This window comes from Calidris pugnax, unplaced genomic scaffold, assembly GCF_001431845.1.
Source record: "Calidris pugnax isolate Ruff unplaced genomic scaffold, ASM143184v1 scaffold11, whole genome shotgun sequence".
Classification (NCBI taxonomy): domain Eukaryota; kingdom Metazoa; phylum Chordata; class Aves; order Charadriiformes; family Scolopacidae; genus Calidris; species Calidris pugnax.
In genome coordinates, this window is record NW_015090803.1 from 1251917 (window position 1) to 1261689 (window position 9773).

The 9773-nt window shown below is 44.4% G+C and overlaps 1 protein-coding gene across 5 annotated transcripts in view; it reads left to right on the top strand.

Moving 5' to 3' along the window:
• ENTPD3 (ectonucleoside triphosphate diphosphohydrolase 3) overlaps positions 1-9773 on the top strand; it is a 51352-nt gene that overhangs the window by 25687 nt on the left and 15892 nt on the right. For 2 of the 5 annotated variants that reach the window (XM_014937782.1, XM_014937780.1), the window contains 3 exons: positions 2268-3109; positions 3542-3593; positions 6691-6811. In XM_014937782.1, the coding sequence (XP_014793268.1) occupies positions 6692-6811 (120 nt within the window). In that variant the 5' untranslated portion in view covers positions 2268-3109; positions 3542-3593; position 6691. Of the gene's footprint in view, positions 1-2267; positions 3110-3145; positions 3307-3541; positions 3594-6690; positions 6812-9773 lie in introns of those variants that run through there. The other 3 variants (XM_014937781.1, XM_014937783.1, XM_014937784.1) reach the window with 3 other exon arrangements.

Below are 9773 nucleotides of genomic sequence, written 5' to 3' on the forward strand. Positions count from 1 at the left end.
CCAGATTCTTTAGACAGCTCTGTCTGCATTGCCAGTTCTTGCAGTTCATCCTGAGGTAATGAGGTGAACATGAAGGGAGAAGGCCTTTGGGGAGCAGAAACCTAGTGAATGAAGGGGTTTTGTCAACACTGCTGGAAAGTCCTGGGAAGAAAGCGCCCAGGCAGATTGATGGAAGCATCACGGTCACCTGCTGACGCCAACACAAATGGTGAAAAAGCCAGTGGAAGCTGTGGAGGAATAGGAGAAGCCCTCTGTTTACTGGACCTTGCAAAGGATGCACCAAAACGGGAGACGGATCTTGCTCCTGTGAGCTGGCAAAGCACCATGCAAGAAACCAGACTCGCCGTATTGCAGCCACCGGTGTCCTCTTACCTCCATTTTTACATTAACATTTCTTTCTGTTTCACCCTATTGCTCTCTCTCTCTTCAGAGGATATTTTGAGGCTTCTTAATATTCCAGCATCGAATGCAGATGCCTTTTGGTGGTCTCCTGAGATGTATAATCACCCGTCCCCTCTCCTGATGTTGCTGCTGTCACTGGGTGGGGAAATGGAGTAGTATCTGCTGTGTATCTTGTGTAAATGCTGCACAGAAATGTGTCTGTAACAAACACTCTATCCACGTCCATAATATTTTCGTTACAGAGATTTGCTATTGATCATAGCAACTGGTATTCATATATGAATCTGCCAGTATCAGTTATTGTCTTTTAACTCCACAATTCGTGCTCAATGGTAGCAAAAGCAATAAATTTTTCCTTGGGGCCGCTGGCAATCCAGCTCATTTGTCATTTTTAAATGGACACCGGGGGCAGATCCTGTCCGAGCAAAACAAATCAATACAGTTAATTACACTAAATGCATTCAAACAAGGATAGTTGAAGAGGGAGAAGAAAAGGGTGCTGTAGCAAAGGAAATGATGGAGAGGAGATTTGTGCTCCTGGCTGCAAAAATGGCAGCAAGTTTAATCTACGCCTTGGGAGTGAGGGAGGGATTGAGGATTGGTTAAAGGGACCTATAAAAGGGAGGTTAGAGCTGAGGAGGAAACGGGAAAAGCCAAAGAGGTAGGAAAAAAAAAAAAAAGAAGACAAAGTAGTGGATCTAAGATGGGTTCCCAGGGTTAAAGCAGAGGAACCAATGAAACCAGTTACTGTGCCACAGACGCTGGACAGGCCTGGAGGGGAACCTTGCTTCTACTTCATTTGATGGTCTGAAGTTGTGGCAGAGGAGGATTAGATTAGATATTGGGAAGAATTACTTTACTGAGAGGGTGGTCAGGCACTGGACCAGCCTGCCCAGGGAGGTGGTGGAGTCACCATCCCTGGACGTATTTAAGAAACATGTAGACACGGCACTTCAGGGCATGGTCTAGTGCCTGAAATTGTTGGTTTGTGTCTGTTTGTGGGTGGGTGTGGTGTATTTTTGTTTTTGTTTTGTTTTTTTTTCTTTTTCTTTTGTGGTTGGACTCAATGACCTCAAAGGTCCCTTCCAACCGTGAATATTCTGTGATTCAGGACCAGTGTTCTGGAAGTTGAAGCAGCTGGAAGATTTTATAGCCCGTATCACTTATGCTACTTTCGTGGCTTCAGCGTGGCAATAAATGTTGCACAAAAAAAGGAACTCGTGCACCAGCCCAGCTCTTGGGAATGGTGCAGAAAGACAAAGAATCTCTGATGTCTGTTTTTACAGAAGTAGGTGATATAGAAGGTAGGGTTTCCTTTCTTTGCAAGCTTAAATTTTAGTCACTGGTGGGGGTTTAGTTGTACGACTGGCTGAAGTGGGTGTCGATGATTTTTATTTTTTATTTCAAAATGGTTATGTTTGATGGTAGCAAAAAGAATATGCTTTTCTGCGGGGTAAGAAATCCATCCAACTTGTCTTTTGAAATGGTCACTGGAGACAGATTCTGCCACAGCCCAGCAGACCAGTACAGTCAGTTGGACTAAGTGCATTAAAACAAATACACTTGGATGGGAGAAGAAAAAGATGCCATGGGGCAGCAGGAGGGATGGGAGGCTTTGTTTTCATGGGCTAGAAATAGCTGAACTGATCCACCAAGATCATCATTAAAGCAGCCTTGATAAGGTGTTGTCATCAAAAATAGGACATTACCTCCACTCCCAAAACAAGACGACGGTGGAAGGATGCTTACAGGTGGCTCACAAGGCTTCAGCTGGTTTCTTGTTCTCCTTTCTTTATTGAAAAAAACAGATTCATCAAGATCATGATGAGAAAAGGAATCAAATAGGTGCATTTGGTTTTTTACAGTATGTGCATCTGAATCCTGGAACAACGGGCAAATGGTGGCAAAGTGGCTGAGGTGTCTTGCTGTGATTCCAGCGCTGGTGTCTCCAGCAGACCCACCCTGCAGGCTGATCCTGGGCAGGTCGGGCAGGTGATGGGAGGAGTATCTCGGTGACCTGCTTTTAGGTATGTTTCTGGGTCTGTTGAGCGCTCTAGGTTGGGCAAGAACTCCAGCAAACTCCAAGTGACGCCACTTGAACTTGAATGGAAGGGCAGCCCCGAGGCTGGAGGGCCTCTGGGGGCTGAGGAAAACCCTCCCACACCATTCTTTCACCCCCACTGTCATCTCTTGACAAAACCCTCTTTCTGTCTTTGCTTTGGAAGGGACCGGTGGAATAGGACCTGCGGACAGCCCGCAGCATCCTGCCGTACCAGCGGCGGGCAGATGTGCGTTTCCGGGAGGAGGGGAACAGCTGGCGGAGGGGCGAAGGAGCTGCGGGGACACCGCCGCGTTGCGGGGGTTTTCACAGGCGGGTGGTTGACCCCGGCACCCCCTGAACCCCCCGACCCTGCCCGCTGGAGCCCCTCCGGCGGCGCAGGAGCCCGGGCTGACAGGAAGGGACCTCCTCTCCCCCCCGCCGGCACCCCTCGCCCCGCACAGCCTCACCCCCGGCTGCGGGAACGCCTCGGATGCGCCGAGTCACCGCGGATCTTCTTCCCCCGCTCCTATCACTCCATCCGGCATTGTCACCTGCACGTTGTTTATCTATTTGGGACTCTCTCCAGGAAATCCCCTCCGCGGGTGCGCCCTCTCCCGTTCCTCCTCCGCCCGGGAGGGAGCCGGTGGCCGCGGCCGGCGGAGGGAGGTAGGTGGGGCTGGGGCGTCCCCGGGGCCGGGGAGTCGCAATGCCGCGGCAGCTGGTGGGGTCGGTGGGATGGGGAGTCGCTCCGTTTCTCCGCAGGGTGGTTTTTGAAGGGAAAACTTTGTGCTTTCTCGCAAATCACAGTCGCTGCGTGAAGCTCCCCCACCCGGGGCGGCGGTGAGCGGCGGGAAAGCGCTGAGGTTCGGCCGCTAATTTTGGGTTCCATGTGCTTGTTTTTACTGGATTTCTCCCCCGGCAGAAGGCCTGTGAAGCCTCCTCACGGGTTTTCATTGTGGGTTTTAAAGTGCTGTGGGTGTTGGGTTTTTGGTGTTTTGGTTTTGTTTTTTTTTTCTTTTTTTTTTTTTCTTGAAAAACATTCACCTGTAGCCCTCTTCTAAGATAAATGCTAACGTATTTCTATCTCTCCGCTTCTAGCGTGAAGAAGGTATATTTATGGTGCTTGTCCATCCACCCTATGAACAAACAGGTTAGTACCTAAAAGAAGAGGGTTTGATGTTTCAAGTAACTCGGGAAAAGGGATTTCAACATGTGATACGCAGTGACATTCATGCAGATGTGTAATTAACCTAGTTAAAATATCAGTGGCATGAACTTTAGTCCATTTTCCTTTGCAGGCAGGTACTCTTTGTGCTTGAAGTAAGGTGTAGAAAATGATCCTTCCACTGTGTGGCTCAGTGTACTGAGTGGGGTGTGGAAAATACATATTTATGCTGTTTCTTGCTTCAGGTCGGTGGTGTTTTAATAACGCAATGCAACTGCTTTTAGATACTTAAAACTTAATTTATTTAATTAAAATTTTCTTTTATTTGTCTTTTTGCCAACAAGCGTGCAGTGTTAGCTAGAGTTACTTAACGTTACGTTACAGCTCTGTTTACAAACTACGGAGTCAGTGAACTCCTGTCTGATATATCTACAGATTTCAGTGAATGGGCAAGCGTGACGGTGTTGCCTTGGTATGTGTGTCAGTCTTAGGTAAGGGTAGCCAGAAGTAAATACAGCCCTGTCTGATCCAGTTACATGAAATCTTGCAGTGCCTTGCACAATTCAGATAGCAAAGGTGTCACCTGTGTGATGACTTCCAGCGGGCATGGAGTGTAAGATGTCTTTCTGACACAGAGGCTGTTGCTTAACTCAGGATTTACAGATTATTCTCTGATGAAATTGTCCTGAATTGACAAGATTTGTGTGAGGAATGTCTTAAGAGATGCTCCTTTACCTAATATGCTCCCTGTCAAAAAAGATTTTTGAAAAGATAAATCATCTCTAATGAAGACAAATCCTGATACCAGGGAAGCACAGGAGAAATTCAACAAACTCAGATTTTAATTCCCACTTATGAATGGATGTAGCAGAAAATATTTCAGCGGTCGCCATGGGTGTTTGTAAGTGTTAATAGTATAATAGTGGTTATTGCTTTGCTATTTAGTAATGCTTTATAGTTTTTCAAAGAGTCATTTGCCCTGAGTGTTTTTTTTTCTTTGATAATAGCTTATTTTTTCCAGTGCTGAACATTAGTGCTTTGATCCAGGACTGACTGGTATATGTTAGGTTGCAAGCAAATGCAATTCTCTTTCAGTCACTTTACAATTCTAGATAACTCCATGTGCAGTTTTGAAAGCTAAAGAAAAAGATGTATTTTTCTCCCCCTAAAGACAAGTGTTTTATCCAGATGATTATTCATAAATGTATAGTTAAAATCTGCTCTCTCTTTTCAAAAATGAATTTATTTGTATAAATGCTTCTAATTAGTATGCCCTGACATCATCCCCAGGTTACAGTGAGAATTCATCTTAGGTGTTAACATACTTTTCAGTAGTAAAAACAAGATTTCATTCTATCATTTATGCATTGTGTACATGATGTTTGAATGCCTCACAGCATAGTAAAGCAATGGACAGCAGTAAATAAATCATCAGTGTAGCTGGTTGATTAAAATAATAAAGCTATTACCAAGCCAAGAAAAGAAGGTATTGAAAGAGTAGATTGGCAGTAAACAAGGAGCCCATATGGATTCAGAAAAGAGGGTTAATGAGTTTAAAAAAAAAAAAAGTGACGTTTTGGAAGTGAGATGTGTCAGGCTGAAATGAAGAGTTTCCAAAAGCCAATCTGACTTAGATTTCACAACAGAAATCAGAAGACAAGGAAAGCAGCAGCAGTGGGCAAAGCTCAAAATGAAGGTAGTCCCAGAACAAAGCAAAGAACTTGCTTCTCTTTTGAATGTGAACACATATGTTGAATGAACGTGGATGTGAACGTGGATGGGTGGGTACACAGGCTGAAGAACCCCTGGGGTTTAGTACATGAAAACTGTGTGAGGAAGCATTTCTGCTTTCTGCCTCAGCCCTCTGGCTCTGGTTGGAGCTAAGAAGACCATGTGTTGCAGGTACAGCAGGGTTGACCTGGCGTGCTGTGGCCATGGACTGTAGACCACCTTTTAGCTCCAGTCTTTAGCACAGATTGGCATTGGCCCTTGGTGAAACAGTAGGGCAGCCCTGAACAGGTGCTGGTAATGCTTCACCATGACTACGGAAGAATTAGGAGCAGGGAATCGGGATAGATCACGCCAGGCTAACTTGATATTTCTATGCCAAAATAACTGGTTTCTGCAAATGAGAGACAGGAAAAAGTCTCCTTTTTGTGTTCCTCTGAAACTTCTAAGTTTGCCATCTCCTGCCAGCCACCTCTTTCCTCCTCAACGCCTGTGGAGCATAAGAATTTTTGGTATGGGGATTGTCAGTACTTGGAGGTACTGAAAGGCGTTCTGGGGTGAAAAGCTGTCTGGCCAGAGACATGTAAAAATAAAAGACAAACAGAAATTGCAGGAAACCTAAAACATATTTGAATTGTAGAAGACCTTTCTAGAGGTCATCTTTGGGTTTGTCAAACATAGCTACACTTTAGATTTACACAGATTTAGTACCTTCTCATGGCAAGATCTGTGAGTTAAAATGTATATTTTGCGTGTAGTGCAGTGATAATAATAGGTTCCATGTTAATATTTACACGCACAGATGCAAAGCTACTTCGTGAACACAGCAGCAGTTAGAAGATAGATGCCAACTTCAATGTTCTTAAAACCTCCTTTGTTTCTTGCTGAAGCAGCCTGTATTTATTATAGACACTGACCTTGCATCTGTGGCAAAACCACCAAGCTGCAGTTGGCAGCTGCCAGTGTTGTGTGTGCGTGGCTGTGGCTGTGTCTATGTGTACATGGGATGGCTGGGTGTGCACTAGCCTCAGCCTGCCCATTGCTCTCGCTTCCTAAGGGAATGGGAGATGATGAGCGTGCATCTACATGTTGGAAATGAGCAGGTTGGCACCTGAGGGTGAAATCTAGCATTCATTAGCATGACAATATGGACGCACCCCTTCTAGACAATAAAAAGTTAGTGGTAGCAAAACAACAGGCAGTTCTTGAGGACGTCACAAAATTTTCGTAGCGTAATCTAGTTGATAAACTGAGATTTTATAGGGAGCGTCAACTGATTCAGGGCTTCAGGCCTTAAGACAGAATCGCTGAGTCCTTTCGCATTCCTTAAGTGTTTCCCTTTTCCTTGTTTCAGGATGCTCACCAGAACCCCAAGTGTTGTTGCCCAAGCGTTTCTTCTTCTAAGCGTAATTCTTGTTATTGCTATTGCAGTGATTCAGATAAATCAGCAACAGATCCTCTCCCCAGGGCTTAAGGTAAGTCTTAGAACATGTAAGGAAGGAGAACAATGTTATGAACTGTATTTAATAATGTTCCTTTCTATACTAATTGTTATGGGGTGATACAAATGAGTTACAGCCATAAATTAACGCTTGATCACATCTTTGTCATGGGAAGGCTGAATGTGAGAGAAAAAGAGTTGGTCAAGATCACAGTCACTGGTAAAGCAGGAAAAGCATTCCTTGATTCTCTGTCTCTGATGACTATCACACAGTGTGTTCTTCAAGACTGAAAGGCTAAACAAGGAGAATATGCCACTGCTTTTTTATTTTTGCCAGAGGTTGGAAGTAATTTTAAAATAATTTTGAAGTGGGAAATACCCGGAGTTTATGTTCTGCCCCCAAGTACAGGTAGGAAGTTAATGCTGAAATCTTTGGGAACTGCTCCTGTGTATCAAAAGCATTTGGGCTGTAAGTGTGCACTTTATGATTTATTACATGTTGGGACCTGCTGGGTATTAACAGAAGCAAAGTAGCTTCATGAGGAGGGGCAGAGCAAACTGGAAAAGGCAGACTGAAATACTCTGAAGTTCAGGCTTTGCCTTGTGCTGCTGGAATATGTATGTGCATTCTTCCATGAGAGATGTGCACAACTGAGAACAAGGCTGTAGAAATTGGCCTTCTAGGGAAGCTGTGCAGTCTGGCATTTTGAGTTCCCTGTTTTTTCCCATGCAAGCCTTGTCAGTTCCTTCTTTGGAGTCCTTTCTACCTTTCCCTCTGCTTGTGTATTTAACTGGATAATTCACATACTGATAGTGATAGGCTAATGTCCCGTTACACTTCATGGAATTATAAGCCCTTTTGGCTTTGTCTGAATCATTTGGTGGTGTATGATTCAGACAATGAGATAAAACTGTATTTTGATACCAGTTTAATGTGTTTCTGTGGTGTGGCAGGGTGGGTGTCTGGGATCTTGCATGGGAGGACAGTGCCTCAAGCGTACTCCCTTGTTGTGCCTTGGATCTCTGCTTGCAGCAGCCTTAAATCCTGCTGAAGCCACTCTCTAAAAGACAGCGTACCCATCACTTGTGTTTGTTATTAATTCATTTCCACATTCAGAATGATAAAATTGTCTACCTTAGTCTTTGGGCAAACATCGGACCCACCTTGACCATCTGGAGCTGGCTTAGGTGGGAGGTCTGCCCTCTGAATCACAAAGGCTTCATGGCTGGTTCTGGAGGAAGACTGGCACTTCCTCTTCTTGGTGTCTTGGCTTTGAATTTTTTAGGGGGCTGTAAGCCTGCTGATGCAGAAAATCCCAGTTGATATGGAGGTATGTTTGATTCCCAAGTAGTCCTCAGTGAATGATTACTACTCGCAAGAAGTAATTCTTCAGGAGCACAGGGGAGGACCTTGGTCTGCCAGTGTGAAACCCTCCAGTACTTATGTGATACGATGGAGCCTGGAGATGGAAGTGTCCTGAAGTTAGCATTTGATTAAATGTGTCACTAACATGATGAAAACAGACTTACTCATTGTAAATGGTCTTCTTCTTCTTCTGACTCTTCTCCGTGAAACCAAAGACAGGTAGGATACTAAAGGATAACTAGAGTTGGTGTTATCTGTGGCATAATAGCTCTTTCCCAGGATGCACATTGAGAGCATCCAGGTTCATTCCTTTGTGGCACAGGAGATAAAACACCAATGGCATAGTAGATAATTTAAAGTGTTGGAGGTACATTGGGCAACAGTAAACCCAAAAATAAGCATTTTCCTTTAAGTAACTTCTTTTTTTTCCTTCTCCCTTCCCTCCGTCCTTTACCAGTGGGAAAGTTGAAGTAGAGAGAAAAGGAAGGAGAAAAAGTTTTTCTGTTCTTTAATAGCTGCTAGCCCAGCATCAGGGTTTGCCTGTGCTGTCAGTCCCACGCGGTGCGTTTCAAAGCAGGAAGGCGTTGCTAGTCCTTAGAGGGCAGCCAAAGATGATCTGACTCACGACTTGGACAGAAATGTAACATCACTGGAGAATTTTAATTCAACCAGTTTGTCTTAGGGACCAGGCTGAGTCAAGGCATGTAGAATTCTCTCACCCTCTTAAAATGCCACATCTTCTATCATTTATGAGACTGCATGGGCCAGTTCACACAGGGTGAAGTCTCACAATTTCTGAGGACCTTCAGGAGTTTCCCTGAAATGGGCCCAAGAGTCCTTTTCAAAAATCAGCATCTCTTTTAAAGGAAACAAGAAGCTGTATAGGAAAAAGAGGAGCACATTGGTTCAGAAGAGTGTACCACTGCTCTTTGAGATGGAAACCTGTTACTTTCACAAAGGAGGCTAGAAGTAGGTCAAAAAGCCCCACAGCTGAAGTGAAAATGCTTCCATTATCTTCCAGCTCTACTTGGGCATGACAGTTAGCTCCAAAAGTAGCTAAGTTAAAAGCTTATGGTTGGCACTTTGATCTGACCAAGAATAGATTTAATTAATAGCCCTTGAGCAGGTTGACCATTACTTAATTGTGTGTCTTCAGAGCGCTCATCTCCCTTTCAAGGAGGGGGGGAATCCACCCAAAGTATCTTTGCTAAAGTAGTTCCTTGAATGGAACATGGTGGCATAGTGGTTTGATAGTATCTGTGGAGCTTTTCAGCTTTTAGTTGATCAGGGTAAATATTGTCTTGATAAATAGAAATTAAATTTTCATTATCTAGGAAACAGACTAGGCTGGTACTGCTGGTAGTTCTTTAGGGGCCAGGAGTTTGTAGGATTACAGTGGAGCTGGGAACTAATGAGGTGTGGAAGCTGAATGGTTTGCCACATGAAGCAATGATCTTTTTTGGTCAGGCTTGAGGCTCCCCAGGGAACCAGTAGGTTGAAATTTATCGGCCTGCTGCAGGGCCTCTTACTGCTTTGCTCTCATTTTTCAGTGTTGGCAGGCTCCTCGGTATCTGTCTTTTGTAAAAAAAAAAAAAAAAAAAAAAAAAAAAAAAACCCACCACGTGGTGCT